This window comes from Teleopsis dalmanni, chromosome 2, assembly GCF_002237135.1.
Source record: "Teleopsis dalmanni isolate 2A chromosome 2, ASM223713v2, whole genome shotgun sequence".
Classification (NCBI taxonomy): domain Eukaryota; kingdom Metazoa; phylum Arthropoda; class Insecta; order Diptera; family Diopsidae; genus Teleopsis; species Teleopsis dalmanni.
Genome location: NC_051847.1, coordinates 124299634 through 124325153, shown reverse-complemented (window position 1 = coordinate 124325153; position 25520 = coordinate 124299634). Strand labels below are relative to the sequence as shown.

The following is a 25520-nucleotide window of genomic DNA, read 5'->3' as shown; positions in this document are numbered from 1 at the left end:
CTTATTTTATAAAGTGTAGATAAATTTTTAAATACAATTAAAAGATACTACCAATTGCATGAGACGTGCTTGAGATTAGATTTTAATAAAAGTGGCCGAGTAAGTTGGCCTGTTAAGGGAGGTACAGCATAATAAAAAGGTATCAGTATGATGTGTTATGGTTACCAAGGCATGTTAAAGGTGGTCGTATATATTGAAAAATTTTCAATTTAAACACAATACCGCGTCTAAGGCATACAGTTTGGGTGGCATTGGTGTGATTTTTGAGTACGCAGATTATTGAATACCATATTAAAAATCTTTACGTACTCCAATATAATATACATCCTGGTATACAAGTTTTACTTTATTTTCATTAAATATACATTGGCATTAATTATTTTATTTCCAAATGTCCATTTACAAGCACTTTCGGACGATCTGCTCCTTATTTGCACCTGATGTTGTTTTTCTCATATAAAATCTGAACAACTACATGTTGTCTTCATTTGCATATTAATATATATGAAACATATAAATAATCTTTCTGACTTGAAATGAATACATGATGACTAGTTTTTAACAATCTGTCCTGGTTGTATTACATTTTTGACGTGATACTAATCTCCTGCAGAAAAGATGACAGCAATTGTAGTCATAGGCAGTGCATCCGCTTATAATCATTGGTTTATATAAATTTAACATTTCACAATCTTTTTTGTGTCAATAACAGCAAAATATGTGCAAATATCATAATTGGGGGATTCACCATATCCTCATAATGGGGTCATAAATATATGAACGTCATAATATTTTCCGGACTTTCTGGAGCGCATTATTGTCATTTATAGTTTATTGCGAATATATTTCCATATTGCTCCATATATATTATTATTGAGATGTTGTTATTTTAATATGAAAATGGTAATGGTTGATTAACGATGCATTTTTTTTTTTTTTGAAAACTATATTTTAGTTTTTGTTTTTGAAGCCAAAAAATATTTCGTATTTATACGAAATTTATTATTGGGATTTAGTTGATATTGAATATGAGCTCTATTTAATAGTGTTATCCATATGGAATGTTACATTTAAAATATATAAATTAACTTCGATAAATGGTGTTAAAGTTTTCATATTTTTGTAAACTAATGCATATTCGTTACTTATATATATTGCTAAATATTTTTATGCTCTGACAATTTTTTTGTACATTTTATAAACAATATATACGAGTATAATTTAAATTGAAGAATTTTTTATAACACACTTAATCATTGTTTTGAATGTATCTTATTGCACTTGTTTCTAAGTTTTATACTTTTAAGATTTTTCTCAAAATATATATAAAAGATAAATTCTCAAAAACTCTTTTCTATGCGTTTGTTTCAAAGTATGTCAAAAATGTTCACAGTACATTAATTCTAGAAGTTATTTTCATCGTTCTTGAGCGGTGGTGGTGAGCATCTATGATTACCGACCCATCGTTGAACTACAATTTGATGTGTTCTTTAAAAGGAAGGATTATATCACACATTTTTTCATTGATCTTACTTTATTCGCAGTGATCTCTCGCACTGTAATATACGATTGTGATAGCACACACTTTTCAAATACAACTTCTCGTAGAATACATCGATATATCGGAACTGTTTTTCATATAATAGATTTTATTTTTAATTCGAAAGAAATCGTATGTGATGTTTTAAAACATTTTAGAAAAAGTAAGCATCGTATTTGATTATAGTTTTCTTCAATACAAGTCCTAGCGAAATTTTATAGCACATTTTGGAACCACTTAAAATTGCTTTTTTGTTTCAATATTTTTAGTAGTTCTCTCTCATTCCTTGTGATTTTAGAATATGTTTTTATATTGTTATAAATACGTATTTACGCTTTAGATTGTTATCTGTTTAAGCAGTATATCGCTCCTCGCACGTCAAGATTGCTTATTTAAAGTTAAACTTTATATGTTTCAATATTTTCAAAATTTTATTGTTCATTTTTATTGTTTGTTAGTATATGCAAATAAAATCAAATCAAGCAGATTGTTCCATATTGTGTAGCGAAAATCCAACGATTTTTTAATAAGTTAAATATCTCCAACACAATAAATAGACTTTTCAACTTGTTACGAGCATTAGATAAATGATAACAAATCCTATATTCCACATATTTTTATTTTAGAATCAAATATTTCATTTTTCCACTCTATTCCATTTCAAACATTAATCACTATTCAGTATCTCTCCATCAACCTCCCCCAAACGATATCCTTTCCACGATGCATTTAGCTTAAACTTGAATAGATTAAGAGTCAAACGCACTAAAATAACAGGTGAAAACTATCAGCAAATTACGTGTGGGAAGAAAGTTAAAGGTTGCCAATTATTTATAGTTTTATAAGTAAAATGAATGCGCTACATTAATGGAAAAACGAACTTGTAACAAAAGAAAATTTACTCAATATAATTACAATTATAAAAAAATTAAATAATAATTTTAAATACAAATAAAAATCATAAAATTAGAATAAATGGTAAATAAAAGACTTTTAAAAATTTAATACAAAATTAAAGCGAAATAAAAAGCAAATCAAAAATAAAAAGGAGCTTACCTGCATATAATTTGGAATAACAGGATAACTAGCGTGTATATACGGATGATTTATAGTGATTGGCGCAGGACTTACTGTCATGCCATGTGCCTAACATACATACACAGATTGATTCATTCATATCATTTTTATACAATTTTAAAATCGTTTTTAGTTTATTTTTTATTTAATCAATTTCATTTTCATTTTTATTGATTATTTATTGATTATTTTTGTTAAAGAGATATTTTGACAGTTTGTTTTCAGTTGGGTTGAGTTTTGTAAAATCATATAAAGCAACATAAAATGAAAGAAAATAATTGTAAAGGATTTAGAAAGTAATTAAACGAAAGGATAACAACTTAAACAAAATTAAAATAAAGTTTATATTTGATAATAAATAAATAAAGATAAGAAAAATATTATAAATAATTTTGAAAAATTGAGCTTTTAAGAATTTGTGCATTCTAGGGTAATTGTTTATTTGGACCCTCGATGTATTACGTGTAAATTGTGAAGTAACGTATTGAATCAATACGTTTTTCAATGATTATTTTTATTTCAATGAATAATAGTATATAAAGTGTTTATTTTGTATTTAATCCTTAACCTTTTCTCTGCAAAGAAAATATATAATTTGGATTATATTAATATCAAATAACATTTCTGTTATTAAATATACACTAACAAGCTAATTTTAACAATAATTTTAATTCACTGAAATTACAAATTCACTGTGATGGTAACTCTACCATTAAAAAGACCCGGTATATAACCTGCCAGCATGTAATATGCTACACTACTAACTGATAGATTCAACACATACAAAACTAACAAGAAAATATCATCTTTATTTGACTAATAATATGTCTGTTGTCGAAGTAACCCGCGAGGATCTGTAAGGCAGATAACATGTAAGGTTCCAAGAATGGCCGGGTCTATGTCGCGAAGCCACTCGTCGACCTCGACGACCAGACCAAACGTCGTTCAACACCCCCCAAATGGAATACACAAGCAATAATATGTCTGGTTGTATTTTATAAATATTAAATTGTTTAAAAACTCATTAACAGTATTTTAAATTTAAATAAAAGATCTTAAGTCACTGTTTATGGATCATGCCATATCTAGGAAATAGAGTTTTCTTTTTTCTTTCATAATCTATTTTGCTACTGTTTTTACTGTTTCAGTTTTAAAATTTTACTGATTAACTGATTTATTTACGAGGGTTGTAAAATCAACTGATTATCAATTATAAATTATTAATAAGCTAAATATGAGATATTGCCTAATTTGCATTTGTTAAATAGTACCAATAACTAGTTTCACTGGTTCTAAAAAAATAAATTATATCTTAAAAAAATGAAACCTAATACATATTAGTTAGCAAACTTGCTTCGATGATTGATTTAGACAGACAAAAGTCGCTAAATTAATTTTTCTTACTATGCTAATCAAAAATATATAGATATATGGGTCCTTCACATAATGCTAACCGTTGCTTCATCGGATTTCAAATATTTTGACGAAATTAATATACCCTTATACCCATTTTGCAATAATTGTTTATGAGGGATAAAAAATATTCTACAATTACAACACATTTTATATTATATATTAGTAACAAGCAGAATACTCGTATAGTAGTCCGATTTGCAGTAACAATATAATCCAAATTATATATTTCTTATGTATATACATTTTGATATATTAATAATATATATCTTAACATGATTAAGTGATTTGAGGTGTAAGTGATATATCTTAAAAATGTAGTATTGTAAAAAATAAGTAAAAGATAAAAGTGCTAAAAACTTGATATAAAAAATTTGACAAATAAAACCGGATAAATATTAAAAAGTAAATAACTTTTTCCTCTTGGCACAAATTTTATTTCATTAATAGTATTATTTTTTTTTATGGTTGCACATAAATTGAGCTAAACAAAAATAGTAGAGAAGTTATAGTTGAAACTCACCATTGGACGATAGCCAGCACCAGTTGTAGCCGCCATTGGTTGTGGAGTCCAATTAGCACCTGGCTTCGCTGTATTTTTAGGTGAATTCCATTGAACAGGTCTATGAATAATGGAATATGTAATCGAATCAATGATCAATGTTTGCGAAAGATAAACTTTTATTCTTTTATCTGATATTAATTTTTTTTAAACATTTTTTAAAACCAAAATTAAATGGTATGACATAGCAACATTGGCAATTTTTAAATAAAAATACATGACTTGTACAAAAAAGATTTAATGAAATGTTCAGATTTATTCATAGGTTAGGATTTTTCGACATTATGATAGTATGGTGTATATATTGATAACTATGTTGTCATGGTAAACTTGAAAATTGCTTTAAAGAAGTTTGCTATTTTCATTAATCTAATTAGCTTTTAAGCTTAAAAACATCGTGAATATATTCGAATATATTCTGCTTGAAAATTTCACTCAGCGAACCATTCCAAAATTTTCGCATATCATATAAGGTCTGTTCCACCAGTTACTCATAGTAAAACTCGAGTAAAACACGAGTAAAGTACAAACTGAGAGCGTAAAACAAAAAAAGTGCCAAATTACGCTCTTTACACAGATTTTCATGGAACAGCTTTGTGTAAAGTCTAATGAGAACACCAGTGCCGCGCAAATAAATAATACAAAAATTTCAATTCAAACCAAAACATTTGATTCACACATTACACAAATTTTACTTGAAATAAAATGTACGAGTAAAGTCTGTGTAGCATTTTCATATTTCGACAGGGATGTTACGCTCTCTCAGATACTCTCATTTACTCGAAAATTTGTTAGAGTAGCTCGTGGAACAGACTTATTGTGTTTGCTATGAATTCTAGATTTTTGAGTTTATGAGCTTAAGGAGAAATATTTAAATTATTGAAAGTATTAAATTCAAATTAGACCACACTTATGTTAAATGAATATTTAACTCTGGAACACCTAACAGCAAGACTATATACAAAAATCTCATTAAAGAGTGTTACCTATAGCTAATTTCTATATAGGTACAGTAAAAAATTTTACCATTGCAGAGCAAACACTTAATAGCAATTTTCAACACATTCTGAGTAATGAAGAAATGAAATTTTTGGTATTGAAATGATATGATTTCACCTTTGCAATAAACTGCATATATAATATTCTTTTAATATCCATATTTGTTGTATGCCAACCAATGGTTTTCATGTGCATAAATAAATTTTTTTTTTTTCAGATTTGTTTTTTTTTACTCACTTCGTGGTGCTGCTTTTATTAATATTAAGATTGTCTACGAGTGACATTAGTGAACTATCCAAGTCGCCGGTTAGGATTTTACCAGTTTGCGCTGGCGGCTGTTGTGGTTGATTTTGCTGTTGCTGCGTACTGATTCCTGTACCTGAAGTGACAACATTTGTTTGATTTGCTGCTTGATTTGAGATGCCGGGTTTCAAAACATCACCCAATGCATCGAAGCCTTTTTCATTATATATATTCATTGTTTTTTTTTTTTTTTTGTTTTTTACAATAGTTGAAGCAGACGTAATTACGTAATTTGGTGGATAGTGGTGAGTATGGTAAGTTTAATACATTTTATATTTATTATGATGTGTGCACAATATGTTGTAGTTGTTTTTGAACCAAAATTCCCAACATAAAATATTTTATTTACACAAAAATATAAAAGCCCAGCACAAACATGAAATGCGTTATATATTTGACATTTTGTTGTTGTTTTGTTGAGGTGAAATGTTATTTATTGTTGTTATTTCATATTTTTATTCACCACATTATTTCAACATTATTACATTTGATTTAGTTATTTTAAGTTATTTTATTGATTTGAAGTTATTAAATGGATTTGTGCCACCACAGGATTTTTTAATATATGATTATTAATGTTTGTGAATTAACATTTATATAAAAAGTAACATAAAAAAGAGAAAGAGAAAAAATACATTTACAAAATAAATATGATGAAATTTTGCATTAATTTATATATAAATTAAAAATATAATATGTTTCAAAGTTATTTATTACATACAACAAAAAAAGAATATTGAAGCTAAACTAACAATATTTAATACAGTGAGAAAGTGTTTATAATTGTGTGAGGACAGTATAACTATAATGTGAGTAAAAAGTAATTTAAGCAACAACAAAAACAATTTAAATCCAAATCAAATCATAATATATAAAGAATAATTTAAAATATAAATAAGAATTTTTAACATATTTAATTTACATATATACATATTTAACACAATTCCAAACAAAAAAGTTAACTCACAATACCATATTATTCTTACTAAGAGCAAGAAATGTTATAAGAATAGCAATATTCTAATAATAAAATGTAAGTGTTAATTTATTTCTGACAATTATGGAAATTATTGTAGCATTATTTTTTTTATTTTACTTTTTTAAAAAAAAGATTTTTGCTCTCTCAGTAATAATTTTTATTGATTACACATGACAGATTTATAAGGATTAAAACATTAAATACATCCTTACAGATTTTTTTTCGCCTAAAAATAAGCAATTAATAAAAAAATTGTTGCCAGAGAAGGAAAAAACTTTTTATTTAATAAAAGCAGAGTTTAGTCTGAAGCAAGAATTGGCTGCATTCGTTTATATAATAAAAACGCGTTGTAAACAAGACTTAGAATTTTAAAATAAAAAAATAACATTAATATTCTAAAGCCTTTGCTCCATTGCAAATAAGGAACATATTTGTTACAGTTGCTGAACTTCTCCTAACATGCAAAATCAGAAGAAATTGTATTATAGAAATAAACTGAAATTCTTATACTGAAGCAAAAAGCTTAGTTTAGCTAATAACAGTTCAATTGCTGAATAGCGTTATTCGAGAAACCAATTTGTCCTGGTTAAACGACTAGGCGGCATTTGTGCAACGTCTAGAGTTATGTGATCGAAACTTGGGGAAAAAATGAAAGGATCTACTCACCCTACCAAAAGAGTACATATTTAAAATCGTGGCTTGTATACATGACTACTGGCTATTTAGGAGACACGCTTTTAGGCTGGGAGTACTCTCTTATATGTTTTACAAAAGTTGTTGAGATAATTTAAGCTTAAACACTCTACACTTTATTAATGCCATAAAATAGTTTTGTAATTAACTAATAGTTCCGGTCCCGTGATTACATTCTCACAATGGGTTTAAGTAAGCTGATTAATTCGATCGACGGCCACAATAACCTAACCTATTCTATGAAGAAATTGAATTTTATTATTTTATTTTTTTTCAAAGTAATAACTGATACCGACATATTAACAAGTGCCTGGTATAAATTTACGTATAACTTTAACCCGTAGTTATAGTCGTGGTATAAATGTAATTTTTGCTTTTAAGTATTGCTTTAAAAACATAAAATAATTGAAGCAATATAGTGTACGCTATTTACTGATTGACTATTTAAGTACCGGTTTATAAGGCTCCATAAATAAACGATCATTATTTATTTTTATTATTGAAGCTAAAGGGAATAAAGCTTTCATTGCCGAACGTACGTTGGTATTCCTACATCTATAAAGTTGTCCATAACTAGGTCTTGAACTATTATTTTTAGTTTTAGACTTTAACATACTAATTAGTATATTTATTAGTAATTATAACTCTTTTCTTTAAAGAAGTAAATGCTGTAACTAGAAAAAAAAAACTAATTTTATTAAAGCAAATATTCAAAAATGCTATATGCCGATATAGCTTTTCCAGATATCATAAATTCATCAAACACATATGCACATATGCAAATTACACAAATCATTCCCTGAGCTTTAGTCAATAATGACGATATGTATTTCGAAAAAAAAAACAGCATTGAAATCTGGGTTTTTTAACAAAAAAGAGAGACCAATATATGTATTTTCTATGACTTCAGCATTGGTTTCTAAAACGCATTTATTAAATAAAAAACAATAATAAATAAGCATCCGATGGAATTACAATGTTACGTCTGTTAAACGGACAGTCTCTCAAAACAGAGACTGTAGATATATAATAAAAAATTGGAGATAAAATTATATAACTTAAATGTATTTCGCAGTTTAGAAAAGTTTAAGAGTAATAAAATATTGATAGATATCTAAAATGCATACTTAGGCTTCCAATGAAAGTTTCTAAAGCTTTTTCAATCGCAGAGCACTTTTAAATTTGTAAATTTAACGAAAATAAATTTCATCTCGCAGTTATAATGCTGTATTTAAAATAATAGTAATTCTAATGTTCGCGGAGCAGACTTCTCTACTCTCTAGATCTTATCTACTCTAGACATAAGTGTGTTTTTTTGTAAGGAGCAAAAATGCATTAAATATATAAAAAGAAATTATTATTCAAATTTGAAGTAAATCTTTCTTGGAGGAAGAAATTTGAAAGGATAGACGAGATGAAAAGAAAGATTGGATGACAAAAAGAGTAAAGGAGAGAAACATTACAATTTGATTAAAAATAAAATCTTTAATTATAACTGAAAACTATTATAAATATTAGTATAATAATGTAAAGTAGGTGAATATATTCTTTGTTTTGTTATAATTATTTTTAATAACTACATTTTCGATAATTAGAATTTTCTTACTAAAAGATGAGCATCTGGAGCAGGAGTTTCTTGCTGAGAGTGAATATTAAAATTTATTAGCTAAATACCTAAAGTTATATTTTCTCTTTGACGAGCTAGATTTCGTTTTCTTAATATACATTACTACTTCCTATTCTTACCTCTATCCTATATCTACAATATTCTTACTATATTCTTGGCACATACTCTTTTTTATAATCCTAATCAATTCACAATTGATAAATCACATAAAAGCACAGAAAACCCCACCATCACAAGTTAGAAACACACAAACTCACATAAATATTAATAAAACTTTAAATAAATATACGAATGAAAACAAATACAAATACAACTACTTAAAATAGTTTTTCAATTAATAAAACTACAATTTGTTTAAACTTTATACTTTTACACAAATGGAAGCGAGCAGCAAAATAAATTACACACAATAGGACAACAGCGAACAGCAGCTGCTGTTGGTGTAGCTATGACTTGGGCAATTAAGCATTTGTACAATACAAGAGTGTTGATAATGTGTGTGTGTGTATCGTGTATCTTTCAGATACAAGAAACAAGAAACAAGTTTAAATACAAGATACAAATGCATACAAATTTCAATTGAATTTATCACCTGGTGGATATTGATTAGGTTGATTTGTTGCCGCTGCTGCTGTTGCCGCAGCATTAAAATTTTCATTCATGAACAATGACTGGGCTGAGACTTGTGTTACGTTATTTGTTGCTACGGCAGAGTTGAGTGACGAATATGGATCAGCAGCAACTGAATTTAATTGCGAATTGCTCACTGTTGGAAAGTTCAAACTTTGCGGTCCCATTGAGTCGAAGAAGGGATTTGGTAACACAGTTGCACTAGTTGTTGCTGTTGCATATTAATATTTTCATCAAGATATTTTTAATAAAAAAATTATAATTAAATTAATAAATTAGAAGAAAAAAAATATTTTATATTAAAAAAATAATAAATAAATAATATAATATTAAATAAACATGTTCAATACATAATTATAATTAAATAAATTGCATTGCTGCATACACTGCATACGCATTCGAACTTACAAAGCAATCTCATACTCCTTTTATAAACGATTTGTTAATTAATAAATATCTGATCTATTTTCAAACTAAGTTACAAAACTATTTCGCTAAAAACAAATACTATATGTAAAATACATAAAAATATTCACTTATGTGGTTTATACGTAAGACTATTTCTTTAATCCGGGTTTTTCAAACAGTTGCTTAGCGTTATGTTCAATTGCAGTCTGTGTCGTGTAATCTGCGCCAAATAGTGGAAATGATTAAACTTCTACAGCTAAAAGAATTTCACTTCACTAAATAAACTTTTTTAGATGAAAAACAGATTAAACTGAAAAAACAATATATCTTTACAACTATTTACTCTACAAAACAGACTTGAGTCCTGGTTGCAATAACATATTTTATTGATAGTAAAAAACGTAATCAATCATTATCGGCCTTTATAGTTTAAGAAACAAAATGTGTTTGTAAAAACCTGAGATTAGATTGCAGAAAAAGATGTAAATATAACACACTTTTTGGTGTGGTCAAATTTTACCATAAGCGTAGGGTCCATTGGATATATATATTGATATAAAACACATAACTAGTAAACAATCTGAATGTTAAAAGTGACAACTCAAATACTACACGCCGATATACCTTAAACATAATAAGTGGGAATGTAAACGGTTACAGGAAAGTAATCAATGCCTTTCGTAATGATTGCGGACAACATAATAACAAATTCGAATTTAAAAATATTAATTCCAATGAAATATAAAAAAAATATTTAATACCATCTTCTACAAAAATTTATTATTATTTATTTACTTATCTGGTTTAAAAACTAAATAGTCAACAAATTTCAAATGCATGTATTATAAAATAACCTATCACTGCTCGAAGCACTGGAATACATTAAAGTTACCCGATAATTACAAACAGCAATGCTAAGAGGTTCCAGAAACTGCCGCCGACCTACGTTCACTCAAAGCGAATCGTCTTTTCAAACGATCAAATATTGCTAATTCCTTACAACTGAGACTCAAAATAAGACTTCCTAATACTATTTTGGAATATATCTCTGATCACATAAAGAAAACCACCAGAAATTTGAAATAAAAAAGTCAGCACTGAGACAAAATTATTTAAAATTAAAATCAATTATATATATGAAAACTAATAAAAAATTTTAAATAAATTATGGTAACCTAGTGGAAAATTTTTCAAAAAGTATTAAAAAAAGCTATCAATAAAATCTTTTGACTGAAAATAATAGAAAACTATTGCGAAGGATAATTAAATATTAAAAATTAATAAATACTTTAAATTTTATAGAGCAAAATTTGTTGAAGATTTAGTTTTCTTTCCATTTTTAATCTAGATTTGCCTAAAGCTGGAGTTCTTAACTCTTTTATTTTATATAAACGAATTTCACAATGTCTTTATCTCTCTCTTTCAATTAGTAGTATGGATAAATGCTTAAACTATTCAAAAACTATAATTTACTTTAAATAAACAGACGGTACACCGAAAGCATTTTAAAAAAAAAATGTTTATACTCTATTAATATTTATATACATAATAACTATTTATTCAGTCAATTCAGTAAGACACCTAACTCGTAATTGCTTAAAAATGCAGAAAAGATTAATTAAAGTCGCAAATAAATTTTTAGTAGATATAGATACATGAGGCAAAACAGTTACATATTTAAATTTAATTATACAATACATGCAACTGGTTTAGTGTAAAACATTCACCACTTAAATGAAATAAATAAATTTTAAATTAATTTTTAAAAAAATTATGATTTAAATAAAAAATATTTGAAATAATCAATATCTTACATAAAACTTGAAATGATATAAATGTTTTTAAAGAATGCAAATTTTAATTTTGTTAACAAGAAATTATTTGTTAAGGTTTCATAAAACACATTTAAAATATCAAAGAGTGTATAATAAGGAAAGTTGTTAGTAACAAAGGGTAAAAACCATTAACTATTAAAAATTGAAACTGAAAATAACTTACCAGCTGGTTCTGTATTACCAAAAACAGATGAGAAATTACTATCCGAAACAAAAGCATTAGCAGCTGCTGAAGGAACAGGTGCACCATTAAAACCTTTGAAAATAAATAAAAATGATTGATATTATTAAATGTAATTTTATGATAAAATAAATATTAAATTGATCACATTACAATTATATTTTTAAAATGCAATAAAATTATAATTCTAAAATAAATAAACTAATATTTAAAATAAATATTTAAATATTTGTATTTAAACTAATATTTAAAATAAATATGCGTGATATACCATATAAATGAATGATCAAATATGACATAATATTGTTTAAACCATGGCTTCGAACCGAAATTTTTTCTGTTCCGGTTCCAAAGAAAACAAATATATCGGTTCGGTTTCGATTCGAAACCCTGGTTTAAAAAATAGTTAAAGAAATATTTAACATAAATGTGATATGTGCTTTTCAAAAAATAAATCAAATATTATATATCATTTGTTAGACAATAGTTCAAAAAATGTTTTGTTAAGCAATATTAAAGTTATAGTAAAAACTCTTTTAATTAATTATGAACACAATTTCATACAAAACAACTAGCCTTAGTACAGATATAGAAAAAAGTAATTGTGTATTAATCATTTGGATTTGAATAATAGAGGTATTCACACTGACTAACATAATAACAGTACAAATGACGTTTACTCGAAATATCGAAGCTACAACGTTTGCAATGTTATTATATTACTCGAACGCGTGAATTCCATTAATGTAATATTAGAAGTTTTTACTATTCTAATGTATAAACTTATATATATGTGTATTATCTATAAAAAATAACTTGTTCTAAAACTTGTTTAATGAACAGAAAAAAAATTTTTTTTAAAAAAAATACATTTAAGATTCATAAGGAAAAAAACAACGCTTCCTATCTCCCGGATGCGCCCATTTAAACATGAATTTTAGCAAAGACGGCTATGTATTTAGCTTAATTTTCGAGTTATCGGGTATAAAAGTTGGAAATTTTAACATTAAAGTACCGCTATTTGGGGCGTATATTTATAGTTGCGCGTTGTTTATTTAATCAATGTAAAATTTGTATGCATTTTTTGTTAGTGTAATTTATATAAAAAGTTCACAACTTTAACCGTCAATGTCTCGAAAAGTAAGCTGAAACTGACCTCTTATATAAATCATTACCGTGATATCACGGTATACGAATTTTTATTTACTTTATTTTTATTTACTTTATTTTATTTACTTTAGCCACCGGATAAAGTAAATAAAATATGTCTACAACAAATTTTTCATATCGAATGATCAGAAAGATAAGAAAATTAATTATGTAATTAAACAATAATTACACAACATATAAAATTAAAATACATATTTGATTAAAACGTTACAAAAAACGATAAACATAAAATAAAAATATTGTTTAAAAATATTAAATATCATTAATATAATATTATTTCAGATATTCAAATTTTAAAAATAAAATAAATATTTTAGCTACGTATATAAACTATATAAAGTAATATAAATAAAAATAACTATAGAAAATAATTAAAAACTAAACGAAAAAAGCATGCTACCATTGTTATTCATCCATATATTATTTGTATTGTGAGCACCTGTTGCAACTGGGGCTGCACCTGTCAATGGCGCATCAAACATATCAGCGAATGGATTGCCCAATTGTAATAAATCATCAGATGCTTTACCAGCTGCTGTAGCAGCAGATGCAGACTGTGCTGGGGCTGCACCAAACAAATCAACTATCGGAGCAGCAGCACCACTAGCTGTTGGTGACGATAAGAATGGATTTGTTAATGCAGCACCAGCTCCAGATGCACTATTTGTTGGTGAAGAAACCTTTGACTAATAATATATAAAAATTAATTAGAAATATTTGTACAATGGTATATAAAAATAATATTGTTGTTAAACTTACTTTGTACTGGTTCATCGCAGCTTCTTCCTCGGCTAATATTTGAGCTTTTAATTGCTCATCAATGCCATTGGTGGTATCGAATTTGCTGGATGCGGCAGCTGTACCGAACGATGAGCTAGTAGAAGATAGGGCAGAGACAGCGGATTTTACGTTTTTTTGGTTGCTACTTTTTTTTATATTTATTTTAATATGTAATTAAAATAGTATTTATAATTTACACAAAATTATAATATATCGAACCAAAATTATACAACAAATTAAATTCGAAATTAACGTGTATTCGCAACCAAAAACGTATTTTATGATATTGGAGTAAAAGGTGGGAAGTAAAGATATTGGAAGAATAGCAATAGAATGGATTATATAGAATGAAAAATAGGTTAAGAAAATTTAAGGAAATGTAAGAACGCAAATATGGGAAAAACGATTAAAGAAAATTAAAAAAGAAAAAAAAATAAGATTAAATAAATTTAAATCAATAAATAAAAGAAGTAATATGTATATAAAACCTAGACTATTAAATAATAGTGATAGCTAAATTAGCTTATTAAAATAAAAATAATAATATAAAACTAAATACATGAATTTAACTAAAAATTACGAAACATTAAATTTATAAACATACTCAATACAAAACAAATTATTAACTACTTAAATAAATTAATTTAATTAAGAACTTAAATAAATCAATAACTACACTCATTGCTAATACTTTATGTTTAATTTATAATTAAATACAATTTCTATAACTGCACTAAAATGCTACACATGAAATTTTTTAACGAAATTTTCTCACCCAGGATTTGGTGCAACGTTCAATTCACTACATGAAAAAAAATTTGATATTTTGAATTGCTGTTATATGTAATATTTTAAATAAAATATTAAATAATTTAACTATAAAATATTATCAAAAATTAAGTTTCATTGATTATTAATAAATGCCTAAATTATTTATAAAAATTTTTATTTTCATAAATAAAGAAAAGGATTGTAACTGAAAGAAATCGGAGGTTCGTCGCTGCAACTACGTTATTCCTCACTGGATCAGAAATGAGGCTACTGCCAGAGCTGGGACAATCTATTGAGTCTAATGCATTACCATCTCAACAAGATTCTAATACTAGGAAATCATCAACAGATGACATTTTGGTTTTTTTATGGAAATATAATTGAGCTATAAAAGATCTACTATAGTTGTTATAACCTGTTAAGATCTATATAGCAGAAACATGGAAGCAAGCTCAGTACGAATAAATGGCTTTGGATGTAATTTGGGTAAAAATGGAGAGACAAGAAGAAGTTTATTTATAAGTTCATATCTACTATGACGCATCGTTTCGCTTCGTTTGAAACTAATACTCTCTCGATTTCTATTGTGTAGAAACAGTATAGAATGATAATGCCAATGGATATTATTTACGAATTTATTTAAATTTCAACTGATGTGACAAGTAGCACTAAGGAATCGCCAGATAACTTATTTGAACCTTATTATTTGACTTATTAGACTCATTTATTTGGCTATTAAAATCATTCGTAATCTTTAAAATCTAAGGAATCTTACAATTATTATTAAAATCGATTCAGTTGTGAAATATCACAACGTCTTAACTATTAATATTAATATATTTAGTTTTAATTCAAATTTTGTTTAACTCATATTTACCTAGCTGATTGGGTTGGTGTATTTGCAGCAGACACCTTGCGTCCTTCCAAAGTAGCTAAATGTTGCTCAAGTGCATCCAATAAAGAACTAGGTGCCTTTGTTAAATCTGGTATATCACCTTTATCTATGCCAACATTCTAAATGAAATACAACAAATTTAATACACAATATATAATCACTTTAATAAATTTACTGACCTCAGCGACTTTTAGGAATTCCCCAACACGGTCCATACGAACTAAGAACTTCTTGTATAAATCCAAAGCATCTCGCGCCTGTTTTTTATTCATGTCAAAATATTTCTCCAACAGGTTGATAATACCGTCATTATAGCAAGCAAATAAACGTATGAGATCTCGGAATAGCAACATGAAACTCATGTTAATAACACCTACAAAATGTAATCAAATATAGAAGAAAATATATTAATTTAAAAAGTAATAATAAATAAATTATGTTACTTGAAAAAAATCTAGAATAGATCTAAATTAAAATAGATAACGAATGAAATATATTTACAAAAATTTTATAAAGATATTATTTACCATTTGTTAAGTCATTTGCTTGACAGTCAAACTCCAATAGCGCATCCAATTGCGCCTGCAATACTGGTAACGTTTTTAATAATTTATCTGCATGCATTGTACGTAAAGAACCCTCGTCTTTTCTGAAATTTCGTAATAAAATATTATAAGTTGATTTTATATTATATTTTATTATTAATTTTATACTATTGCATTATTAATTTATTGTGCTTTCCTTCATGAATGCGACAAAATCACTATCAAAACAACTATTAACCAACCATGGAATGCGGACGTAGCCATTTAATGGTTCGCTCGCATTCTTGATAATTCTTATATGAAAAATGCTAATAAGATATCCTGGTTATATATATACAGTCAAACTTTCATAACTCCAAATACCATTTTGCAAAGAAAAGGTTCGACTTATGGAGACTTCGAGTTAGAGAATTTAGAATCGAAATTTAGCGCTTAGAATCCGATCCACTAATTCAGAGCTAAAATGCGCAATAATGTCGTCATCTGTAGGTAAGCTTGATGTGCAAATTTTTGTAAATTAATTTATTTACTTTAAATAACACTTTATAATTCTGTTCCATCAATTCAGGGTCTTCATCAATGTTATTCAAGAAAACTAAAGAAAATAAGAAATTGTATGTAATTTGCTCTCTAAAACACTGTTGCACTCTTTTTAATTCGAATTATAAAAAATTCGAAGTTCGAGTTATACAAGTTTGAATGTATAACCACGATGTATATATTTATATTTTCATATACATATATATATAATGTATATATTGTATATATTTTGAGCTGAAATTAATATTTGTCTATAATTTCATCTATATATATGTATTCAAATATATTCTTCTGTATCCATTCCCACACCATAAACAAATTTATATATTACACTACTACCCCGATTTACGTCGCCCCGCTTTGTGTTGGTTCGAATTGTATCGCCAAAAAAAATAAATTTTGTCTTCACATTGCGTCGGTAGTGTTCTATTTGCGCCGCATGTATTAGTACAGAGGGGATTCCCATTTTATTTCTTGTAGGTCATATATTTTAAAAGGGGATTTACATGTATTAAGTTTTTAGTTAAAAGGTGTCAGTTTTCGTATATGTGATAAAGTGGAAAGGAAAATTTCTGCTTTATAAAATATAAAAATGAATCAAAAGTGAAAACAAGTTTTCTTTTAACAAAAGTTAGATATTTTAAAATATTTTAAACTTGGCGGAAAATCTAGTAACATTGGAAGAATTCTGAATTTAGCTCCAACTACTGTAAGAACAATTTGTAATCGTGATACGAACAATATAAAGGACTACTGAAAAGCTGGCACACACTTACAAGCCAAATAAATTACAAAAACTAGAAGTACATTAATTGTAAAAATGGAATCCCTTCCATTCATTCATTTGATTAGAAAATCAGAACCAAAGAAAAATACCATTGAGTCAGTCAAATGCTAATTCAGAATATGGTACTGTCGACATTCAATGAGTTAAAAGGTAATTCTCCACAAAATTTTTGGAAATTAAATATATGAAGAAATGTGGTTCGATTTGCGTCGCATTTCTTCGGTCCCAATTAACGACACAATTCTGGGTATTAATGTATATTATTATATACTATTTTCTGGTTAATAATTAATAATGTAGTAACAATTCTTTAATTTATTCATTTCGTTTGAATTTTCGCTTTTTATTATATAAAATAGTTTTGTTGTTACATATGTATTATATTTAGATTCTTAAATATTTACTTTTCTCCTCCATGTTAATTATTTAAGAGACGAATGAAAATAACCAGCAAAAATGAATTTTAATTAAATTGTCTATATTCAGAATTGATATATTTTCTTTTTTAAATAAACAATAACAAATAATGGACGAGGAAAACTCTTTTTCACATAATAAATTGACAAACAAAAAATTTAGAAATACCCCAAAGGTGATTTTTATTATATATATAATTATTAAATTATAATTTTTTATATTAAATTTATATTTAATGTAATTAGGTTTAAAATATTTTAATATTTAAAATAATTTCATTTATTTACTTTTTGTTTATTAATGTTTTATTTATTATATTTTTTTTTAATTATTTATTTATAGGGTTCCTAAACTTTGTGGATGGATATACCTGTTTTGAAACTACTCATTAACTAAACGAAATATAAATTGTTTTCAAGAAGGCACATAATAGTATATATTTAATTAAAACTTTCTACCGTGCTTGTTTAATAATATATTTAATAGTACTTATGTGCGATACAAGTCTGTTCTACATATAGCAATAGGTACAGATTTTATTATCTTTGTAATATCTAAATTTTCACATCGTAAAATAAAGTTTTTAGTTATTTTAACTAACAAACGAAAGAATATTTTAGCTGCATACACAACATCTGATGATGAACTAAAACTTTGAAGAATTGGACAGATACTACTGAGATCCAAGATCCAAGTAGTGTTATCATATAATAACAATAGTTTATAAGTAAGCAACTTCGGTATTACAAATTTTAATAGTTTTTATATACAAACTTAAATCACTACTTACCCCCTCTTAACTTTGCAAAAATCAAACGCCATGGCACGATAAGATAGTGACTTCTCATTTAAATATTTAGCATAGCGTCGTATAAATGGTGACATGTCATAACCTTTTTAAAGAAAAAAATAGATAATTATGATGTTATATTAGACTTTTAAAACTTTATCAGATACAAATACTATTAAAAAACATTAGAAAATATAGTTTTAAGTTTCAAAAGCTACTGATGTGTAGTTACATTGTAAATGATTACAAAAATTAGATTTTTACAGTTAGCAGTTATAGAAGTTATACTGTCTCAAAGTTAAACTTATTGAATTATTCATTCATAGAGAGCTAGTACTCACCCATACGGCCAGGCATACCACCCATTCCACCATCTTGCGTAAGAAGTTTTTAAGTGATGTATTGTAAGTAAGCGGAATTTTTTGCATATTATATATTACATATTTGTTACAAATACATATTATATATGTAAATAGATATTTATAAATTTTTATGATGTTAAAGACATTAAAGCCACAAAATAAAAAAAATGGAAAGGGAAGAAAAAGAGAAAGATATAAAATAAGCATTATTTATGTATAATTAAACAAATTGTTATAACGTTTTTAAAAATTGTGTGATGTGTTGATTGTATTTATATACAAAAATTGTTCGTAGATAACAAATTTTATCAATTAACATAAAAGTGCGAATAAGTCAATTAATTATTATTTACACTCGATTATTAATTTTTTTAAAACTATAAACCATAAATATTAAATTTTAATTTTTAAATATATCTGCAACCCGGTAACAGCAATTTTTACCACAAAATTCTTTTCGCTATTAGCAAACACCGAAATTTTTAAAAATAACTTAAATAATATATTTAGTAAATAAGAATATTTGTTTGTGCAAAAATTAATTAAATAAAAATTAAAATACAATAATTAATAATGTGTTTATTATTTCGATTCGAATAGAAATATTGGGAATTTAAAGCAAAAATGATATGGATATAGAAAATTAAAATTTATAATTATCACAATTTTTAACAGATATTATTTTTATAGTAAAAATATTAAGTTGTGTGAGATGTGCTTGTTTATAAACAAAATAAAAATAAAATTTAATTGGCATTTTGTAAAACAATTATACCTTGCACACCTCCCTTGTCCAAAAAATTGCTGAGGTTAAATGTTGAGTTACTCGAAGCTAAATACTGCATGAAACGCTAAAAATAGAGAGAAAATTTTAATTAACGCAAAATTTCAAATAAATAGATTCAATTTCATAAAGAAATTCCACATAAATTTCAATTCTATAAAAGATAATAATAACAACACAAAATGATATTAATATTGTTTAAATAATTACATATTATTTGTTTTTTGTTAACATATAATATATTATTATATTGTATAACATTTTTTATTATTAATATTATTAAAATAATTATTTGTGTAAAGATAACAAATAATGTAAAAGTATTAAACTTCTACTGAGCTCTGTATATGGTAAAATATACAAAAATATTAAAGTGCTAGCTAGCAGCATCAAATATGAAAATAAACATTTTTACAAAATCGCAGAAAAAATGAATAAAAGTTTCAGTCTAAAACACAACGTTTCAGTCTATAACATCTGTGTAAACAATTTCTGTATTAAAAAAACACAGTAAAATAAAAACACTGAAAAAGTATAAAAATGTTTAATACTGAATAAGTATTTGAAATTATTTTAAAACTGAAAAACATTTATATTAGCATATATGCTAAGCTAAATCAAATTTTAGCAAATTATTTTGAAATGAAGTTAGTATTTTAAACGATTTCATATAACCCATTTTTATAACAAGCGCTTACTTATTCGATTATACATATAAATACTTTAATTAAAAAATTAAACTATTTAATACAACTACCTCATACCAAATTAGTGAGTATCTTCTTCAGAATCAAGATTCTGAATAGGCCAACATCAAATTTTTCTAAAGATGAGAAGCAACACTCACATATAAAAAGAAGTACCTCTCTCAGGTTGTGGTATAGATAAGAGATATGAAATTTCGGCCTATTGAGGTGGCAATGTTACTTTTTCTCTGACCGAAATGATTGAAATACTACTCGCTATATTCCAAACACTTCTCATCTTCTCTTGTTTTCATACTGATTTCATTTACTAATATTCTAATCCATCCTATCCTACTCTATAAATTTTGATCATAATTTATTTATGTTTCAGATTTACAGGTTTCCAGTCTGGATTATAACAGCAGCAAGAACTGTTATTGATTTTAGATCTTTTGAAGTTTATTTCACATTTAAAGATCATTAAAATAATAATATAGCGTAAAAAATATTTAACTGCTTAATTAATTTCGACCTATATTAACTGAAGCTGCATTGTATACGTACATGGGTGCTTCCCAACGAAACGATAATGTGCACTAGAAGCTTAATCGAATTGCTCAATGGAATAATATAGTAGTTATAATTAAAAGTCGAAAAAGTAGTATTTTTAAATAAACCATTGAGATTAAAAAATTTATTTAAACAGTACGAATAAAAATAAATTTGTTCCTTTACACACAATCAAGGTTTACAAAAATAAGCAATATATAAAAGTCGTAATATAAAAGCTTACGTTCAAAAGAATACCTTGGAGTTCTCAAGGTATTATGGAGTTAAGAAATGATCAAAACCAATTAAATGACAAAGCGACTTGAATTGATTGAAAATTGATTGGAAGAAAATGAAAATAAAATAAACAAATTTAAAATTGGAACCCACACTTCAAGCAGAGTAAATATAGTACATGATGTTTAAATATTAAACAATCTAAACTAAGAATAATATGTAAATTTAATGGTATATAAATATATATGTTGCTATATGCAATGGCATTAAAAACATGAAAATCTAATATTACATATTTTGAGAAGTAAAGAATTAGAATAAAATAACATTATTCCAATTATTCTATTTTAGCTTTATTTCTGTTTTATATAATACATTTTATATAAAAATGTCTTTAAAATTGAAGAATAATTACATTTAGAAAACTGCATTTAGGTTTTGACAACGTCTTAATGGCAATTATGGGATCTAGCTAATTTAGCAACTTTAACTTACATCTACCTCTTCGATATTTTTCTGTTATATTAGATTTTTTAAATAACAATTTAGAACAGAATAACTGGCATATTTTCTTAATACAGTCAAATTTCCATAACTCGAAGTCCAGGTCTAGGATTTTAATGTTTTTCTTATATTCAGTAAGACACTTTATTCATACGCTTATAGTGATCATCAGTTATAGTATCATTCGTTTGCAAATATAAATTGGGAATTTTGAATGAGTCTTCTACTTCATTCTTGGAAGGCTGATGAACAATTACAATCTATCTATCATCATCACTTTTCGTTGCGCTTAGAATTGGATCCAGTAATTTAGAGCTATAGTGCTCAATAATATCGTCATCTGTAGGAAAGCTTAATGTACAAATTTCATTTTCAAGCTCAATACAATCGTTAAGAGAAGCATTGGAAGTTATTTTATTTATTTTAAACTGCCAGCGACTGGCATTTCCACAAAGAAGCAACATTAGAAAGAAAAAATTAAACATTTTGTTTGGAAAAAGGAACTTTCCCTAAAAGCAAAATGCACTTTCCCATATTCTTATCGGCACGGAACAACATTTTTGTTCGAGTTATAGAGAAACTCGAGTTGTAGAAGTTCGAGATATGGAAACAGAATTGTATGTAATTTGCTTTCTAAAACCTTGGTTTTAGAGAGCCGACTGTTGTCGATTCGAGTTATAGAAAATTCGAGTTATAGAAGTTCGAATTATGGAAATTTGACTGAATTTATTATTTATTATGAACTTCGAAAAATAAATCGATATAGCATCGATATATGCATTATTGAGTTATTAAGCACACAATATAAATAAATATACGCTATTATGAGTACTTATTTTAATGTATGATACTAACTAACCAATCTACCGCAGATATATAGTATGAAAAAAAACGGACCTTTTTTAATTTAGAATACCCTTTTTAAAATATTTCCACTGTAACTATATAACATATTTTAAATTAAATTATTTGTTTTAATAGAGTAGAAACAATTTATACATATCATAAGTGCTGTTTAAATATGTAAAAGCGAAAAAGCAATCAATCTTATATGTGACCTTTTAATACTTTCAATATACTTTAATAAAAGAGCAAATAAAAAAAAACCACAAGTATTATTTTATTTCCAATAATTGAATCTTTTACAACTTGAGTGACAGTTTCAGGAGCAAACATTGTTATTCATGTCACACTCGAGCAGTTCTCATATTCTTCACTCTGTTACTAAAGCCAAATACACCCCTCGATTTGTATGCGAACTAATCAATGTAAGTATCTGTTGGCAATGTGTTAAAATTTTTGTTTTTTTGACTTACCTCATTTCCATATGCCATCAAATGATGGGTCGTTATCAGCGACTTGTAGACCACCACCCAATTGGCGTTTTGAGAACGTTCGATAAGTAAATTCGCCAAATGCGGTATCGAGACGTTGGGTTCATTCGTGCAATGCACCAAATCTTAAAATAAAAATCGACATGAAATATGTATGTATATGCAATTTATAAATAAATATATATAAGAAATGAAATGCAATAAAGATTTACAATAAGTGAACTATAAAGAAATAAAAGAAAAAGCACAAAATTGTTAATTTGAACTCTCTTATCAACCACAAAACGCCGCTTATCGTTAAAGTTCAAATTCTTTATTTAATATTAAAGAGGCAAACGGCACGTCCAGTTCGTTTAAATATGCAATATTTCGATTTCGATTTTCATTTTTCATTTTTTATTTTTTATTTCATCGCATATTTGTATATATAAAAGTTTATTTAATACATTTTAATTTGTTTTATTTTTATCTTTTAAAATGTAAAAAAAAACATTAAAAACTTCACGCTACAATCGCAGCTTGTCTCTGAGCAGCAACAACAACAATAAGTTTAGTAGATAATAAATGCATCGGAGTGCTTCAATATTTATTGCTTCATTTGTTAATACGATGGTTTTTAATAAAAACTATTATTTAATAACACTCGTATCGAGGGGCGTTTTTGCATAAATTATTATTTCTAAGCAAAATGATTTATCTACGCTCTGAAAGATATTCAAACAAATAAGTCATAAAATATGCTGTTACTGTACGAGCAGAAAGGCTATTGATTAAATAATAAATATATTATTTATTGTTAATAATTAATTTATTCAAACATTACTAGAGTAAAAACTTTAAATAATCACGAATGTGAACAAATTATCAAAATGCTAATTTTATTTAAACATTTAATATTAGCGAAGTATGTATTAGATGTTATATTGGAAAATCTTATATGCTACAATATTACCATATAGATGACCTATATTGTTTCATACATCAAATAAACTAGAGTTACTTATGTAGAATTTAAGGACATCACAATGAGCAATAGATATTTTGAAGTGGAACTGTTGACATATTATATTAACAAGCGCCTTTGAGAGGATCAGTTATTACAACACGATTTATAATTTTCACATTATGCCAGATTGACGATATAATATATAATTTATTACTGATTTCAATGAATAAATTAAGGTATTATTAATCCATACTCTTAACATAAACTAAGGATTTCTACTTAAGTTTTCCAGTTACTTCTGCTACGTATCATTAATTTAACTGGTTAAATAATTGGCTTTCGTTTTAAAAAGTCCTGTACCAAAATATCCACGTTCAAACATGTCGCCTGGTCCGGTCCCCTGAAGAGTTCATTTCAATATCATTATTTCATATTCTCAAAATATTTCTATGACATCTATCATTTCTCTGATCTATATAGTAGCACAAACTATATGAAAATTAATAAGTTTTGTAGTTCACAGAGGTGGCATCAATTGAAAGAATATAACGCTACTCAAATAATTCAATAAAAATTATTAATGAAAAATGATCTGTAAAACTTCGATTATTAATAAAAAAAAAATGTTGTTGTTTCCTGATTTAACATCCACAGATCACGTTTTATTTATATTAATTTTTAGGTTGACTTTATTAAACCCTGATTGTACTTAGTTAACTTTTAACGGCAAAAATTTCTCCATATAAAATACTCAAATGCTATCATATACAGTCTTAAAATCTTGTTTGAAATTAAAATTCAGTGATCCATTCTATGGCAATGAAACAAAAAACAGACATCACTGCTTTACCCTAGTGGTTCATTCAAAAATATTACTGAGTTTGTCATTGTGAAATACTGTAGCAATTATAAGTTATAAGTTATAATAAGTTATAATATTTGATTGTACTTCATCATTTCTAAAGTTAATATATTTTTCAGTTAAATAGTACAGAAGTATTCCTAAGACCAAATTAGCCCGTTGAGAAACTTAAAAAAAAAAAATTAGTAATATTAGACAACACGTATAATGTTACCTTGAATTAATAAAATACCAGCAATTTTTCTTTTACTGGCTTTTTCTCTTACTTTCAATCAATAGATAGTAGTTTGAAAGAGACAAAGTATTATTTTTAA

At 26.3% G+C, this 25520-nt stretch overlaps 1 protein-coding gene across 24 annotated transcripts in view; it reads right to left on the bottom strand.

Annotated features, from left to right (window-relative positions):
* LOC119683740 (phosphatidylinositol-binding clathrin assembly protein LAP) overlaps nucleotides 1-25520 on the bottom strand; it is a 39331-nt gene that overhangs the window by 658 nt on the left and 13153 nt on the right. For 4 of the 24 annotated variants that reach the window (XM_038097548.1, XM_038097552.1, XM_038097550.1 and 1 more), the window contains exons 3-17: nucleotides 23381-23523; nucleotides 20080-20155; nucleotides 19284-19316; nucleotides 18943-19045; nucleotides 16391-16512; nucleotides 16043-16236; nucleotides 15846-15982; nucleotides 14973-14999; nucleotides 14177-14342; nucleotides 13818-14103; nucleotides 12230-12322; nucleotides 9786-10034; nucleotides 5829-6048; nucleotides 4554-4653; nucleotides 2597-2686 (exon numbers count right to left, since the gene is read on the bottom strand). In XM_038097548.1, the coding sequence (XP_037953476.1) occupies nucleotides 2597-2686; nucleotides 4554-4653; nucleotides 5829-6048; nucleotides 9786-10034; nucleotides 12230-12322; nucleotides 13818-14103; nucleotides 14177-14342; nucleotides 14973-14999; nucleotides 15846-15982; nucleotides 16043-16236; nucleotides 16391-16512; nucleotides 18943-19045; nucleotides 19284-19316; nucleotides 20080-20155; nucleotides 23381-23523 (2039 nt within the window). The remainder of the gene's footprint in view (nucleotides 1-2596; nucleotides 2687-4553; nucleotides 4654-5828; nucleotides 6049-9785; nucleotides 10035-12229; nucleotides 12323-13817; nucleotides 14104-14176; nucleotides 14343-14972; nucleotides 15000-15845; nucleotides 15983-16042; nucleotides 16237-16390; nucleotides 16513-18942; nucleotides 19046-19283; nucleotides 19317-20079; nucleotides 20156-23380; nucleotides 23524-25520) is intronic. The other 20 variants (XM_038097554.1, XM_038097570.1, XM_038097560.1 and 17 more) reach the window with 17 other exon arrangements.